General features: G+C 42.1%; 1 protein-coding gene across 1 annotated transcript in view; it reads left to right on the forward strand.

Moving 5' to 3' along the window:
• LOC134868404 (PALM2-AKAP2 fusion protein) overlaps positions 1–18,127 on the forward strand; it is a 75,056-nt gene extending 56,929 nt beyond the window's left edge. The window contains 12 exon segments of the mRNA XM_063889508.1: positions 8,687–8,890; positions 9,467–9,594; positions 9,597–9,721; positions 9,724–9,827; positions 10,640–10,738; positions 10,832–10,933; positions 11,053–11,478; positions 11,480–12,356; positions 12,426–12,482; positions 12,898–13,076; positions 13,804–13,842; positions 15,102–18,127. Coding sequence (XP_063745578.1) covers positions 8,687–8,890; positions 9,467–9,594; positions 9,597–9,721; positions 9,724–9,827; positions 10,640–10,738; positions 10,832–10,933; positions 11,053–11,478; positions 11,480–12,356; positions 12,426–12,482; positions 12,898–13,076; positions 13,804–13,842; positions 15,102–15,230 — 2,469 coding nt within the window. The 3' untranslated portion in view covers positions 15,231–18,127.
• The last annotated feature ends 253 nt before the right edge of the window (positions 18,128–18,380 follow it).

The raw sequence follows: 18,380 nt of genomic DNA on the forward strand, positions 1-18,380 counted from the left end.
CAGACATGCAGTGCATTCCTCTGTAACACTCAAAAGTCAAAAGGCTTCTTAACATGATTTCAGTGTGGTTGTTGTTCCAAGCTCTCTGCCAATCGGTAGGTGGAAATCACTTTGATTTTGTTTTGTTTGCAAGATGTCGTCACTGAGCTTCCTAAAAAGGGATGGACATTGCTTTATTGAGAATGCACTGCTTGGCTGGACTCAGAAGTCCTTGTTTGGGTATGTGGATGTTGTTTGAATGCTAACAGTTAGCCACCAATTAGGCTATGCATGCCTGGTCTTATATACACAGTGCCTTAGTTTTGTCTCTAAGACTCTTGATGTTGACCCTAGTGAACTAATATTTTGTGATTGTGTCTGTTGTCGTGGAGGTGGCCTCAAGTTTTTGGTGTATTTCCTGTGTTGAGCACTATTTCCATGGATACAAGTTAGTGCCGCTTCCTGGTTTCCTGTTTGGATAACCTGTGCACTGTGATAGGCTTTTATCCAATCAGTCGCTTCCTTTTTCTTCGCAGCATCATTTGTTTTAAAGTGTCCACCGCCCATCTTGAAATAAATTGTCACTAACTCTGTCGCGCAGCAAGACTTGAGTGCTTTTAAAATAGCTGTGTGGATCTTAGAGGGTTTCTCTCTTCCTTTCACACACTGCTGGACTCAGCTTTTTTGAGACTGTGGTTCCTTTTTAAGAGTAGTTTACAATGTGAAAATACAGTATTTGATCTACACCTTTCTCCTCAATGCAGAAATCATTATGACCCCGTTCTTCCTATTCTGTCAAATATTTCCTAAATATTAACTAAAAATCTGTTTATAAACTGGTTTGAAGATAGAAGTAGTTTTGTGCTGCTTCTGAATCATGCCTTATTTTAAGACGTTTAGCTCTGGTACGCTTTCCATAAATAACTTGATTTCACAACAGGACCTTATCTTATTCATTTAAGAAGAAATAATATATTTTCTTCTCTAAATGGGACATTTTTCAGGCTCAAGACTCCATGCAATAACCTTTTTTCAATTATTTAAAGTTTAATAACCAGCTAACCCATCTCATTTCTGACTAAAGGTCTGTGTTTGATGTGGAGTTTGATTATTTCTCTCCCATATTGTATGAACAAATGAATGATTCAAATCGAAGCACACAGACTTTTTATCATGGATTGAGCCAATCAGGACACAGCCTACTTTCTAAAAGAGAAAACAAAGGATCTACATGTTTTTATTGTACAATATGGTTGTGTGTCTTTGTGGCATCCTGCGATTAAAGTGTGTCATTAGTTCTGTCTGTGGCCAATCACAATCAGCTCCCATGATATGAGACTGCTCTGGGCAATACTCGTTATTGATTGGATGACCCAGATTGCAATTGCATGTAGACATGCTCATGAATACACGGCCAAATATACTCCTGTCTTTTATCTCCTGACAGTCTCTTTAAATCTTTCACAGCTCGTTCTTTTATGGACCCTTTAACCGTTAGCTCTTACTTTATAAACCCTCATTATGACCATCACAACTCTGTGCGTATTGTCTACCCATCTCAGTGCATGTGCAATAATTAGGTTACTGTCCCAATTTTCTGTGACCGACTTCATCATATAGCTCAGTGTTATTTTTAGCCTGGGAACTCACCGAGAAGATTTGTCATTTTAAACAGGGACACTTAAAATAGATCAGGCTGTTAGGAATGTGCTGCAGTGGCACATTACAGATTTCATCTCTTTATTTTGTGTCAATAATGTTATCACAGTACGTTAGGGGCTACTGTTTGTCACAGCAGTCTGGCAGGACGCTCGGTTGTCAATGGGCAAACACTGGCTTTTGCTGGCTTCCTTTGCGGCTACAGAGTAGAATACCTTCCCTGACCTCTGGACCACCCTGCTGTTCTCAACACAGTCCCCTCATATTAATCAATACTCAATTTAGAATAACATTGTTTGGGGCTTTTAAGCTTAAGTTAAAAGACAGATTGTCAAAGAAAAGTCTTGTCTCTGGTTTCATATTGTCAACTCTTATACTGTTAAACCATTTTTTAAAAACAGAAATGTGATTTTTCAGCCCTGGAATTTAAAGAAGACACTGATTTATAGCGCTTGTCCCTCCATGTGTACAACACCTGGTTCAGTTTCATGTTGTAGACGCTAGGTCACTTTTCACAGCAGTGAGGAGGCACCTAGCTAACTAGAGCAGTATGAATGCCCAAGTATCCTGCCAAAAACTTCAGTAAAACTTCTGGACATTTGCTTATTAGCCTTTTATAGCATGAATACTTATAGCGTCAATTGCTCGAATGCATTGTGACATCAGAACCTCTCTGATAGCGCCGTCCTCCATCATTTAGCAGCCGCCGACACAATGTTGCTAATTGCTCTTGTAAATTCGAGGAAAGTGTTTCCAGTGCGTCTCGATGTAGCGCTTGTGAGCAGAGAAAGTGAACCATGACTCAGGTCCGATCTAGTTTCCGCCAGCTTGATCCTATGACCCGACAGGTACACGCTCGCACACAACACCAACTAGAATGGATTCGGAGAGTGATACAGCAGGGCAATAATGTCTGGATCTTCCTTGGCAGAAATGTTGAAAACTATTATCATAAGAGTGACTGAAAACTGAATTTCTTGGTGTGTTTACACCTTCATGTTGGCCTTTAAGTAACCAAAAGCTGTCTTTTTTTTGATAGCATTAGGCCTTGAAATGACAATGATTGGCTTCCTTTCATTAACAGCATGTAGATTAGCCTTTTACATTTCAGCCTGCACTCAAATAATAATGAATTACCTTGTTAAGGCAGCATGAGGCAGCAGAATTTTTGTAATTTACTTTTTATTAAAAGGTGAATACACCGGTACATCACTACAACCCTCAGTCACATACTGACGATGACAGAAGGAAAATCCATTACCTCCCCTATCATCCCCACCCCCCCTTCTCAGTCATCATCTCTTCATCATCGCCTCTCTGTCTGCCTCTCGCTCTCTCCTCGGATTTTGACACGAGTTAAAGGGAAAGTGGGCGAGCAACATACGTGTGGGGATAGACAGCGCCTCTTACACAGGAAGGGAGGAATGGGGAGCCACAGGGTGGATGGTTTTGGTGTGTGTGTGTGTGTGTGTGTGTGTGTGTGTGTGTGTGTGTGTGTGTGTGTGTGTGTGTGTGTGTGTGTGTGTGTGTGTGTGTGTGTGTGTGTGTGTGTGTGTGTGTGTGTGTGTGTGTGTGTGTGTGTGTGTGTGTGTGGGCCTGCACAGAAGGGGTCTTTGTGGGTGAGGGCATCTGAAGAAACACACATACACACACTTAGCCCATGACATCACAGCTTACCGAGCAGCCGGCAGGAATGTTACTGAGAAAGGAGAGGCTTTGTGGAGGAGAGGAAAGAGACGGGAGGGAAGGAAAAGGAGGAGAAGAAGAGGAGGAAAAGGCTTGGCCAAGGAAAAGTCCGGCACTCCCACTATCTGGAACAGGACAGGCCGAGGCTGGGCTGGAGGGAACAGAGCAGAATAGGGGAACGGATAAAGCTTAGTAAAAGAAGTCACATACATTGATGGTAGAATAATCGTTATTGAGCAAAAACTGAAAATTACGCCATGGATTTACAGTGATATAGAATAGAGCAGAAGGTGAGTACACACCATTTTCAACTTTTTGGGGGTTGTGTGACAGCTTTGTTTTGGTGTTGAAGCTTGAAACTCCTGTATTTAATGATATATTTAGCGCTGTGCTGGATCAAGATACTCACTTTAAAACATAGGGAAAGCTGTCGTAAAGAAATAAAATAAAGAAAACGACTGTCCACATTTCTTAGCATGGATTTCCTTTCTTTTTGCTTGATCTGAGGACGAACTGAACTGGAACGTGAAGGAGAAGTGTCAGAAAACAGATGCAAACACACTCTGACAGACATAGGTCATAGTAGACAAAGTTTTGACATGAAAGGTAGGAAATCTGTAGTGGTGGCACAGGTCGTCTGTTATAACATAATGTTGTGAAGTCTGACCTGCACACTTTGGCCCGAAGAATCAAGTGTTTCTATTGATAATGCCTTACGTGTTAGGTGTCAATTCAGCCACGTTAAGTTTAGCCACAACTCTCATTCAACACCATCTTTAGCAGAATCAGAGAGAAAATCATGAATTAGTGCCAGATATCACTGCTTGGCCTGGGCTGACTCGACAGCAGGCTCCAGTTACCACACAGGATCAAATTTAGCCAGGAAACAGAGCCGGGAACGTTGCCTGCTCTGGGTTACACAGGTGCTCAGTGTTTGTGTGTGTGTGGGAAATGAGGACGTACATCATCAGGCTTTCGTTTTCCCATTTGCCATGTGCTCTGGTCTGGTTACAGCGTGTGCTAATAAAAGCTTATGACATGATATCAAAGGCATGGTCAAAGTGTTTCTGAGATACGTCAAGGTTGTGAGTTTACTTCCCATCAGGGTGTATTCATTTCTGGTGAAACCCCTCCCTCTAGTGTCTCTGGCATGCAGCCGAATGTATATGTTTTTCTAGTGTGTATGTTTATGTGTGTGTGATTTTTGTGCATCACAGTCAGAGCACAAGTGTTTCCAGATGTGATGGCGACAGGGGGAGAATGAGACAGCTCTTAGACAGAGCATAACACAGTGATCGTTAGCTGACTCACATAGACTCATGATTCTACTACTATACTTCCCAGTGAACTCATTGATTTCCACTTATAATATTAACCTTAACACTCCCGGTTACATATATTCCATGTCTTACCTTATCGTAAGCTTTAAGGCCAAACCTAAGCCCTGAAATCAATCGTTCTGCACAAAACTGAACCCTAGAATCGCTTTTAACAACATAATCTGATCTGATCTTAGATTGTAATTCGAATTTTTAACCAACTTGAGGTAACTCATATCTCTAAAGCCAACCTCAACCTACATTAGAGCCATGAACGAAGCTGAAAATGTATTCGCTTTATTTTTCTTTTGCTTTATATCCTTTTTTGGAAAAAGTGAAAACACAAACCTAGCTGAGACATCATGGTGGTGAGGGGGTGGGACTGTTAACACTATATTTCACATTCATGTAACTGTTGCATATATGTATGGTTGTTTAAAGGCTAATGGAAACCTTACTGCTGATCCAAGAGTAATAAAACAGTCTTATGGTTTCAGACGTTCAAACAAACCATGAATAAATTGAGCTCTTTAGTGCAGTTGCATGATTTCTTTTTGTAGTTAAACACACACTCAAAAATGCACTCTCTCTCACACACACACACACACACACACACACACACACACACACACACACACACACACACACACACACACACACACACACACATACACATACACATACACACATACTCACTCACTCACTCACTCACTCACTCTCTTTTCGCTCCTTGAGCTGGCCAGGCAGGCTCCCTCATCACCAGTCTCAGAGTCCGAGCATTGAGGACAGCTAGTTATGCCTGGAATGTCAACTCACCTCAATGAGAGTCAGAAACACACATGGGAATACACACCTCCGATAGAGATGCACACACTTGAAAGACTACACTGTTGCACAACCACAGTCACGCACGCACGCACACACACACACACACACACACACACACACACACACACACACACACACACACACACAAACGCTCCTTTCGTTGTGTGTGTGTTTGTAGGAGAGTACCATTTCATATGAGACATTCCAGTATTATAGTACTGTTTTCCTGAGGCAGTAACAGGATATCCTCCCTTCTGCTGGACACACACTCCTACACATGCACACACACACACACACACACACACACACACACACACACACACACACACACACACACATTCCTGCACATGCACGCACATACACATGCAGTGCACACAATGGGTCACAAGTAACAAGACAAAAGACTTAGTCTGTGAGAGTGTACATAGAAGTGACATTTGGTCCTCACATGTTGGCATTAATAAAGTGAAACAAAAAAATAAGATTGGGAAGAAACTGGATAACAGAAAAATATAGTTTAAACATTTTGTCTCAAGTTGTTCAGTTTCCATCATGGCGTAGTTTAACTTCCTTATTTGGCTAAAGAAGAATTCCCTTTCGCTGGAGTTAAGCGATGGTAGCGTAGCTTTTGGTTGACAGTTTGATGATTTCTCCAAAGAGACACTTTTCTGATGCTCTCATAGCAGCAAATGTAGCTATCAGTTTGTCGCCATCATTTCTAAAATGCCTTTTGCGTTGTTGCTGTTACCTTTTAGTTTTTACATTAGCCTCAGCTTTCCTTTGTGTTAAGTGCTAACTAGCAAATGTTAGCATGCTAACACACAGAACTAAAATGATAGACATTGGCTTACATCACGTGCTTGGCAGCATCATTAACGTTGTCGTTGTGACCATGTTAGCAGGTTCATATTAGCATTTAGCTTACACCTCTACACAAGTACAGCCACAAAAAAGCAGCTAGCTTTGCAGTTCTTTTGTTCTCCATCCTTTTATTTTGCATTTCTGTAAACAAGATTATTTCCTGTATCATTTATTCTAATCAAAAGTTGTTTTGCTAAATATTCTCCTGGAGTGTAACATAGATTTGAAATAGAAATGTGTGAGGTACTCCTTTAAGAGAATACGTTTTGTCAGATTTATCTATATATACTGTATCATGCTCTTCATGACACAGTTACAGCATGTGACTGAGCCAGATGGGTCAACGGAATGCCCCTGGGGAAGGTTTTATTTTTCATCAATAGAAACAGGAGACATGAGGATGAGAGGGAGGACTGGGTGAAGGAGCACTATAGACAAGAACATGCTTTTTAAAGGGAGGCGAGGGGGGTAACAGCCGGCCATGTGACTTCCCTGACCGCTGTTTCTTCACTTAACAATTCTAGAAAGGAAACAAGGAAGGACGCAAATAGAGAGAGAGGGGGTTCAACGGAAGAGAGGATGAGGACCTAGAAAAAGGGAGGGAATATAAAGAGGAGTAGAAAAGGAAAATATGATAATTAAGATTTGAAACTAACCTTTTAAGTTAAGTCCTAAATGTGCAACTTATTTATAAAAGCCCCTGAATATCACCCAATAGCGAGCTGGTAATGTGTTTGAGTCATTGAGTGTACGAGAGGTTACAAAGTAAAGACTTCCTCCTTATGGTTGTGTGTGCTTTAGCTGAACACTGAGCCAATTCACTGAAGTGGTCCTCATTAAATCCCAACGCACACACTCTCTCATGTCACAAAGGAGAGGGTCAACAACCCCTCGTGGAAGTAAACACGTCCTCCAAACTGAGGTGTGCTAGGTCGCACGATAGTAAATCAGGAAGCCAAAAGTATTTGTTGATGGCCTCTGTAGAATCAGAAAGCAGGTCAGCATACACAGGAGTGTCTTACTTGCTAACAGTGGATCTGGAATGTGTTGGATGGATGGTTCACAAAAACAGAAGGTCGCAGGTTTGAACCCCCGCATGCCTACGTGTCCACCGACGTGTCCTCTTAACCAGAACCTCGACCCCTGTTTGTACATATTCCAAGCACAGTTGATAAGTAATTTAAAGAGGCAGTAAAGCATGGGTTGTACATGTGTATTATTTTAGAAAATTATAAGCTGTGATTCATAGAATAAATAAATAGATAAATAATAGAATACATTTATTTTATTAAGTCTGAAAAAAGCTGATGATTATTGTAAAATCACAGTGTTGCATCAACTGGTTATTTTTTTCTCCTTAAGGGAATGACATATTGTTCGCTGATGGTATAATAAATGTGTTACGTAACCATTAACTGTCACGCATCCCCACAGAAGTGTTCTACTTTTCATAAACTAAAGTGCGTTTATCCCTATTCAATGTTTTGCAATATATTGAATTTGTGGGGACGTTTTATTACATTTCTGCACTCGCATCTGCATATCACAATCTGTTCACACAGGCTGTGTACCCAACTCACTAGGGACATTTGAATAGTGGAAGATATATTTCTTCCTCTCATAACGACTACTAATAATGTGGCCTTTGAATGAGTGAGAAGAGCAAATGTTAAGCCATCATTGAATTAAAGTATCTTTAATGCAGCTGAACATGGAGTTCCTGCCAACTCCTTCAGACCAACTGAAAAGCAGAACTAGTATTATGATAAAGTGTCAAGTGGCATCTGACTCAGATCCTAAAATTAAAAATACTGAGGCATACTGTTAAGAGAAACGATTAGTTTGTTACCCTTATTTGCAATAAAATCCCAACATACACCCCTAACTGTTCTATTCTACACCTTTATTCTACAAAAACTATAACTAATGATACATTGCCATCCCACCTGCCAGTTTGGCGATTGTTTAATAGAGTTTTAGATCAAATGTGAGGCAGGAAGAGTTACAGAGTTTGATTTTTTTCCCAAGTTTCCAGCACATTGATTCATTCACAGAGCTGTAAATGTCTTTGATGAAAAAGGACAATAGTTTTCAGCACCATGGAAGATTTCTATGGTTCTGTTGTGTCATGAAGCAGCAGACTGGGAGTGTTGGTGCCCCCCAGTGGTGGGAGCCCGGTTTAACATAACACAGTACTACTGCAATGCAGGCAGACAAGACAGCCTCATGTGCGTGACATGTGTCTGTTTGAGGTGTTCACGGTATAGAGATCTGTCGTTGAGAAAAAGTAAAACTTTTTTTTGAAGTGATCAATATCTCTGATGCTCATGTTTGTTGTTTGTTTGTTGACACAGAAATCGTGGCGGGCAGCCGAGGATGTCAGTGACAGAACACAGAGAGAGCGAGCCCTGAAGAGTGTGAGTTTCCAGGAATCGGTCAGCGTCATCACCGACAGCCCTGCAACCATGGAGCTGGAGAACCAGCAGATCCAACATGGCTGCGTCAGCAGCCCCAGTAACAAAGCCCATAATGCAGTTCCTGACAGCGAGGTGGTGCAGGTATGCTCATTCTCTGAGGTCAAATTCTCAGTTTTTGGTTTTATATCTTTTATTCACCATCTTTAAAATGTTTTACCTGGGCCAGTGTATTTTATACGATGGTTTTGTCGTTGCCTCAGGAAATAGAGCAGTATTAGTCAACACTTTCACACACATAGCCTTCAATTGGTATGTTAAAATATAGCTGTGCTGTACCTTAAGCAATGTTCTGAAACTTAACTAATTTTAATGTGGCCATTCTCAAAAATCTAGACCATAAATCCAGGTCAGATTTGCTGATATCAGAGTTTCATAGGATGATGCCAAAATTGATCTCTGATTATTAAGATACACATACAAAACTACATGTGGAAAAAGCTGCTCCTCTTGTCTGTTTTAGTGCCAGTAAAGCCAATGTCCACTAATTGTATATTCATTATCCTTTACTCTAGTAAAAGCATCATGATATACTGTATAGTTACATGGCTCATCATCCTATCTGCATTGTTCACCCTTATGATAGTAGAAGGAGGAGTTGATGAACATTGTAGAACAATAATCGTACACAACAGCAATTAGATTATCTTCTGTCTACAGGAGATCCGCTACTTGGACCAGGTTCTGGACGACGCCTCCGAAACCCCCACCAACGGAAACTCTTCTCCGTCCGAACACAGCAAGCTTATCAGCATCGACGGAACTCTCCTTCTATCTGCATGTCGGCTTCCTCTCCCGTCAATCACCAGTCAGTGGTTGTGGAGGGTCAGAGAGAAACCACGTTCCTCCACCACGAGGACTCCGCTGTGAGGACCAACGGCCACGTGCAGGTGGGGAGTCGGGGAGCGGCGGGGCCAAGTTTGAGCTGAGAGCGTTTCAGGAGGAGAAGCGACCGGCCAAGCTCTTCACCCCCGGAGAGGAGCATCAGGTCAGGGTGACGAGGAGACGACCCTCAGGGGAGGTAAGCGGCTGTTAGAACAGTAGTCAGACACACTGCAGTAATGTGAACAATAATGTAGACCAAGTGTCTAATCATGATAATAATAATAATAATAATAATATGATGTCTTATATAAACATAAAACAAGCATAAATGAGCGTTTGCTTGGATTAGTACTTTTACCCTTTGTCAACAAGTCTAAACTGCTTGCAAATTTATGACAGGCTTCAAAATAAATGACTAAGACTTAAAAAAATGACTGAAAGTATTACAAGTCCTGATCCTTTTTCTTTTTAAGTTTTAACAATTTACTTTCTGCATCTAAAATCACAGATCTAAACAATGTTAAAAATAGTGTTGAGGTGTAAAAAGCAAAAAAAAAGTAATAGTTTTATATATTTGTGTTCAGTCTTATAAGATCTGACCAAAACCAGAGCTTATACCTCAACGCCCTTTAGATCAAACCGTAGAAACAAGAAATTAGAGCCTCAAAGTGAGAAGTTTTGAAACCGAAAGGTTGTCGTAAGTTAAAAGGGTAGTTGTGGTTCACATTTGAATCAGAGGCTGTGCTGACTAGCAGAAACTGTTTTTTAAACCAATAACTGAATAAAAGACACCTAGAAATTGTCATTTTCAGCCAATTCACAAACATTTCATGTTTTGTCTTTCAAAAAGTCCTGCTTAATACACCTTTGGGAAGGGAATAAAAAACACTTGCATCACCAACTTGTCTCCTATCTTTATCAGCTAATGTTGTTAAAAGCTAATGCTAATCAGACATTGAAATTGAAAGAATACTCTTTATGAATATTAACACTGTCTCCCTTCCTCAGGTTGAGGAGCTGGAGCGAGAGCGTCAGGAGCTGATCAAGGACCAGGCAGTGAAGAAAAACCCCGGCATCGCCCAGCGCTGGTGGAACCCCCCCCAGGAGGTAGCCTTCCATTTTATATGTTTATTTTACCTCCATTCACCCTGTGACAAACCCACTGATTGTTTTTCTGTTGCGTCCCTTCATTTATTATAGATTCCTTTGGAGAATCAGCTGGACGCAGAGCAGCTCGAGTCTCTCAAAAAATACCAGGAGAGGAAACAGCAGAAACAGAGTCACCCTTACACACACATACAGGTAACACACACACACACACACACACACACACACACACACTTTTAAGATGATGATCAATTACCAGTATTGCATTTGAGAGCGATCTCCTCTCTTCACTGTTCTCCCATCTCGATTTGCAGCCCCAGGTTTCAGGACCTCCCACAATGGTGACCTTTGACCCAGATCTGGACAGGAAGGAGGACATTGTGCAGGAGCAGATCAACTTCTCCTCGGCCAGGAAGCAGTTTCTGCAAGGAGAAGCTACCAAGAGGGACGTGGCTCCTTACATGTACTCCGCCAAACCCTTTTCCAAATCCACACCCAGGAGCAGTCAGGCGTTCAGTGACAGTGTTGGGGAAACCGGGGATAGTCACGTGACCTGGTCTGATGAAGGATACGGAGCAGAGTTTACCTGTGCAAGAGCTGTTATGACAATCCTGCCTGACGAGGAGGAGGAGAAAAACCATTTCCATCTGGGCTTCCACCCAGAAGAGTCTGACTCGGGGTTAGACGAGTTGTCCCTGCGCTCTCAGGACACCACCGTGTTCAGCTCGGATAATGTGTCCTGACAGCGGGGCTTCGCTACCGCCGACCCCGCAGCCACTCACCCCTGTGTCCCCGCCCACGCCCCAGCCCACCACGCCTGTCAATGGGCAGACCAATGGCAGTCCATCAGAATTCGAGCTGGAGTACCAGGCGGGAGTGCTCGTCCAAAACGCCATCCAGAGTGCCCTGTCAGCTCAGGACGGAGACGAGTGGCTGCCCTCCGACTTGAACTCTTCACAACTCAGCGCCCCAGTGTCTCCATCCTCAGCCTCTACAGGAAGCCCAGTGCCAGTGTCTTCCTCTCCTGCATCCTCTGCTGGAGCTCCTAGTCTCCAATCACCCATGTCCTCCAGTCCTGCTCCACCCAACCTGTCTCCTCTGCCAGACAGACGTCCAGAAGTAGGGTTTGAGAAGCCTTTAGAGTCAGAACAGCAGCAGCAGTCCTCCAGTCCAGCGCAGCAGCTCCAGACGCCTTCTCCGCCTCCCTCTCAGACCGTCTCGCCACCGCAGAGACCCAAATATGGAGGCCCAAGGATCAAAATCCAATCCTCTTACGCCAGAGCCCTCGCCTCCTCAGCCCCGGCTCCAGCTCCTGCCTCCACAGCCACAGCAGCTCCAGTTACCAGACCGACCCCAGTCTACCGCCCCCCTTCTCCCCCAAGCTCGGAGAAACCGGAGTTCAGCTACTTCAGCAAATACTCGGAGGCGGCTGAGCTGCGGAGCACAGCGGCAGCAGCCAAAGGCCCCGAGGTGGAGGCGTCCAGCGGCCCGTTCCGCCTGCGCTCCAAGAAGCAGCGGACTCTGTCCATGATCGAAGAGGAGATCCGAGCAGCGCAGCAGAGAGAGGAGGAGCTGAAGAAACAGAGGGTGGAGCAACCTGCCATCAGGGTCCGCCCCAGCAACACTCCCAACAACAATGTGGGTCCCGTGAGGTCGGGTGTGCGCCAAACCAATATTTCCCCAGCAGATAAGATGAAGAGCAACAGCCTGCCTGCTAGACTCACTCTGACAGCCAGACGGCACCAGGTGAGTCACTACTGTCCAGAGCTATTTGATAATCAATACGATGTTTTCGTCATTTATGAAGCAAATGTTGTTTAGAAATACCAAATATTCTCTGATCATAACCTCTCAAGTGAGTAAATTTGCAGTTTTTATTGTTGTTTCTCATTATTAAGATCATATTTTGGGCGATATTGGACTTTAATTCCTACAAAACAATATACCTGAAGACGATTCATTTATTAATTAAACAAATGAAATGAAGATGAATCAATAATAAAAATAACATTTCTAGGCAGCCCTGACTGCATCGCTTCCCAAAAGTGTTGCCCTAAAACAAAGAAAATATACATTTTCTAAATATATTTGATCACTCATGCCTAATGTGTTTGTTTTAACAAGCCTGTCTAACTCCATGTGTTTTTTTTTCCGATGTACAGGAAAGATCGAGAAGGTTCGACCTGCCCCACCCGTCTCCCCCTCGCCCTCAGAGGGAGCCCTGTCCGACGCCGGCAGCGAGGACTCCGGAGGACGACCCAAAAACTACATGCAGACGCTAATGGAAGACTACGAATCACACAAAGTGAAGAGGAGGGAGAAAATCGATGACAACAGTGTGAGTATCTAAATGAATAATCCTGTAGGAGTTCTTGTTGAACATCCAACCACAGAAGACACGGGATAAACATCTATATCTCAGGAAGGGACAGGAACAGAAAGACACACATGGAGTGTTTGTGGTTTACTGGTATTAGATACTTCAATGTCAACATACTTAAATGCTATCACCCATGCACTGTTGGTATGAGCTAACACTGTACAACACCAAAGGGAATTTCCAGGCATGTAGCAATAACTGAAAGGGAAAGTAAGTCTCTGACACCAGGGGATTTCTCTCCTGACTCTATCGTCCATCTGAATGTGTCTTTACATGCAAGTGCGACCAGCAGTGTCATTATCCAGAATAAGGTCTCTTGAGAAGAAGTATTCAATGTTGGCAGACCAAACCGTGCAAACAAAAGTGTACTTGCTTGGATGGTGGAAAGAAAAAGCTGCATTACCAGAAAAATTTCCCGAACAGCAGTTTCACTTCTCCATCTGTGGGGCAAGCGCCATACACTTCATTTATTCACAAACAAAGAGAGATACACGTTAGCAACATTACACTGACAAATCATATACCATAAAGAACATTACTCCTGTATTTATCATGCCTTTTTTCAACATATCTAACAGAATTTACCTTGGACATCCAGCAGGTTGTTTGTTTCCCACTGTTGCAGTATTGTTTATCTCATGTGTTGACTCTCTGTACTGTTGCTTCTCTCTTGCTGGTCGCTCAGTATGCCCGTTTGTTGCTGGTCAACGAGGTAACCACTGAGGTACCTGTCTCACCTGTTCACCCGATGAGCGGCCGTTACTCACAGACCTGGGTCAGACTCAATTGAAAAGTCATGGAAAATTCATTTATATTTGGACTGTTTCTGAACTTTATCATGGTTTTATAAATAAGGACATACCCTGGGTCCTACCGGTAGGAACAATGGTCAAATAAATCTTAATTTGGGCCACTGGATAGACCAGGTGTTAGAGCTGGCGGCCTAAACGCCAAGTTTCAGGCAATATTCTCCCCTCTATCTCCCCCTTTTAACACTGTATCTCCAAATAAAGAGTGTTTCACTTAGAGAGTAGTTCTCAAATACAGCCAAATCTAGAGTAGAGATTTCCATTGGGAGCCACTTCCTTATTCTCCATGTAATGTACACTTTGTAGATGATTCAACACCAAAAACACGTCTTTCATTCGGCCAGGTCCTTAAAATAAAGATGGCGAGGTATTATTTTAGTTTGAAACCCTGGACCGAGAGGATACTGTGAAGAAAAAACCTTACAGGTTTCAAATCTGATCCCAGGTCTGCTTGTGGTCTCACTGCATTATTCTGCTCTGTGGTGTTGGTGCTGCATGTGCTTTTCCATGAATTTGGTGTGACCTTTGACCCTCCCAACCCTTGCCTCATGCACTGCTTTTGCCCTCTGTATACAACTTACATGATACAGCCCCGGTAAAAAAAAACCCTCTTATACTATATACTATACTAAAATATATAGATGTGCTTTTAAGTATTCTTTATTATTGTTGGAGCTCATAGAAACAGTACAGAGCATCAACGCTCCTACTAGGTAGTGACTTAAAAGCTTAAGCAGTCCTCAGTGTTTTAGCAGTCATTCCCCTTCCTCCCTGGATTCCTGCTCACAAAGAAATCTCTCCTCTGTGGGACGGTGTGATCATGTGTTTGTCACTGTGTGTATGGTGGTGTGTGTCTTGGCACGAGTGTGTGGGAGAGACGATGATCGCGTAACATTAAAAGTGAAACCGATTCAGTGTTGAAGCATGACATGTTCCCTGAAATGGAGTGGAATTACTTTTGTTTTTACTGTCAAATACTGTGGGTGTGCTTCATTTGGTGGTTTATTAACGACTCCTTTCTGCGGGGTGGTGTAACCAAGCGCTCCCTCAGTTTTTGAAACACACTGCATGCAACGTTAAAGCCACTGTGGTGTGTTTTTTTGTGATGGTGTTGCCACTTAAAAAGGGTTTTTCAGTCAACAGTTGCTTACTTTTATGTTGCTCTGACTGACAGGTTCTGGAGGCCACTCGTGTCACCAGGAGGAAAAGCGACATGGCGCGGAAGTGGGAGGCCGGTATCTACGCTAACGAGGATGGAGAAGGAGAAGAAGAAGAGGAGGAGGAAGAGGAAGAAGAGGAGTAAACAGCTCCTCCCAGAGACAGTTAGAGACCAAGTGGGAATGATGAGAAGAAAAAAAACACAGCTAGGAGAGGGGAAAAAAAGTATTTATTTTACTAAAAGTATTCTGATGATCACATGACCCGCTGGCTCAACCAATGAGGCTCATCTAAGAGAAGCATCCACTTTTGAACCTGAACAGTTGAAGGCCAACAGTATGTAAAGAGACTGAGAATGTGAGAGACATTTAAGGTGTTGAGGTGAGTTTGAAAAAAGTCAGTGACGCAAAAGACACTTTGAAAGGGTTTTAAGATTGTTATAAGCGGTTCAGGATTAACAGGTTTTAATAGTTAGTAGACGTTGAATGACTTAAATATTCATAGGAATTTCCTGTAATTTTTTTATGGAAAGACGTGTTGAGATCTGAAGATTTTACTTTGACAGGTTGCCTGAGACTTGCTGATGATGTGTCCTTGGCAATGGATGATAACAACCCAAACTATTTTCACTATGTGTGGAAGATAACGAAGGAAAAGCAAGACCTCATTTCTGTCATTTCAGAATGATTTTTACCATGTGGGAAGGTTTCCATGTCACATTCAGTAAAGTGTGATACTCTGCGTCCTGCAGTGCCACAGTACACCACAGTACAGACACAGGTTTGTAGGAACTTTTGAAATCACTTGAAGCATCCGTGTTCAATTTAAGTGCCCGACTTGACCGTCCTTGGAAATGCTAGCATGAAAATTAGCAAAACTAGCATCGAGGTTCAACTTTGCCTTAGATCATCATGAGTAATCGTATGCACGATATGTACAACACGTTTGATTTTCTCCTAATCTATATGAATACAGTTCCAAAAGAGTGAAACACACAACTGCGTTAGATAGAAAGAAAACACAACTCTTCAGTCAAGATTTTTAAGTGATGGGGGGGGGGGGGGGGGGGGTCATGTTTGCGTCACTTGAGTCAGCGTGTGTATTGATTAAAGGGCTCCGTCGGGGGGTTTTATATTCTAAAAATCACTTATTTTACCTTTGCTAGCTACGTCGCTTTGCGGCCCTGTGCTTTCAGACGTAAGCAATTGTTTGATGTATTATACTGAGGTAGGACTGTGCATTTGAGATTGTGAACATGTATGTAGAGATTCCTGCAGCCTTGCTAGCTGAGGATAAAGTTTGATGATGGAAATTATTGGGGAAAGCGTTTTATAAAAAAGGTTTTCATACCGTCAGCCTAGATTTCCATTTATTTAAGAAGTACTGATTGTGTGCATGAAATGACACTCCTTTTACAACCTGACACAAGCACACTACAGGGAAAAATAACTCTTCTAACAGGCTGCAAATGCAGGCTGATGTCCGTTTGTTCTGATGTTAATACCATAAAAGTGGGATATTTGTGTGTTGGGGCTATCAGTTTTTATACTAAATATATTGAGAGAGTTTTGCAGGACGATCAACTTCCTGTTTTGTTGAATGACTGAAGAGATTCAGGCTTCTATTTGGGAGGCAATACTGTGGAATTTCAGGGTGTAGAAAGTGAGTTTTAGCTAATTAAAAACGGTCAGAACAATCCTTGGAGCCAGGACCGACGAAAGGAGAGTGAAAAGAAGTGTTTCAAGGTGTTTTCAAACCACTTTAACTCAAAGGTATTAGAATTATGCTACCTTTCAGTCTGTTTGAATCTTGTTTAATGAAGCCTCTTAGAGTATTTCCAGCGTTAGGATGTCAGTAGAAGTTTTTTTTTCGATCAGCTGCTGGCATGTCCTGTTTAAAGTGTCCTTTGTCTAGGCACTGACCTTTCTGTGTGCCCACAAACACGCTGAACAAAAATCTATATCATCAGAACTGAGGTAAACCTGCACAAAAATTGCATAACTGCATGACATGAACTGACCATTGACAATAATGACCTTCATTATATTTATTGGGACAGTCCCATCCTAAGTGCAAAATATCTGACGCTATTTAATTGTAATAAACTCTGAGGGTAAAAACAGTGCCAGTAACCACCAAGCATTAGTGTGTGATGTGTCCATTTCCCCCTGAAACACACACCACACATCAGTTCCAGAGGACCCAGCTCTTCCTTGTTTTTCTACACGTGATAATATATAGTGAAACAAAGTATTTAAAGAACCAGTGTCCCTTTTTAGGAGACGGGGGTGTCATTGTGGTGCAGCAGAATGTGTGTGAGTAGTTGCAACGGAGGTACAGTGATGCTGATATGAGGTTAGTTTTTGCAGCCGGTTTAGGGAAAAACAAAATGGTTTACTGACACATTTTTACTTAATAAATATTAGATTTTAGAGATGCTTGAACCAACTTTTTGTTAAGGTTGAAACAGATAGCGATGTCTCACATGATAGTTTCACAGTGAATGTCCTATATCTTAGCTTTATTAACAATTTGAGTTTTAAGCAACAAAAAACAAGGCTTTGTCTCTAGTTTACTTTAGCTGCTGCAACTGTGTTATTGTACACACACATACACACACACACACACACACCAACCTCCTTTCACCTGCAGAGGTTGAATCAAACCCTAAACCGAATGAGTTCTCACTAAATAACGCTTTTTAAAATGCTTACACACATTGCGCACTCGCAGAGGATTTCTATCTGTGTGATTTATTATTTTTATTACTATGCTTTTTGTTGTTTGAATTCATGGTGCAGAGATGATTTATTTATCTTTTGAAAAATGCTGGTAGCTTGTTTTCCCCTGAAGGAGCGCCCAAGCTTCAGCGTGTGTGTGTGCGATAAAGCTATCGTATTATACAGTATAACCTCTGTTCCTATGTTAACCACTTGTACGCTCATACTCTGCTTTCTTATTTTATAGCACATGTAAGGCTCACAGTTATACACCTACTATACATATTATGAATATTTTCTCATTAAAAACAAAACCTGTACACGTGGGATGTCTGAGTGCTTTATTCTGGTGTTAAAATAACATGCCATGTGGAACAAAAATAACTAAATGTAGTCCATTTTTATTTGTATTTCATGCTTTTATTATTGCGGACTGATTGTCTGGTTTGTGGATAAAAGGGTCCCTATCATGTTCTTTTGCAGGGTCATATTTGTATATTGTGCCTCTACTTTGACATGTTTACTTTAATGTTCAAAAAGCTCTTTATTTTCCTCATACTGCCTGTGCAGCAGCA

This window comes from Eleginops maclovinus, chromosome 8 (assembly GCF_036324505.1).
Source record: "Eleginops maclovinus isolate JMC-PN-2008 ecotype Puerto Natales chromosome 8, JC_Emac_rtc_rv5, whole genome shotgun sequence".
NCBI lineage: Eukaryota > Metazoa > Chordata > Actinopteri > Perciformes > Eleginopidae > Eleginops > Eleginops maclovinus.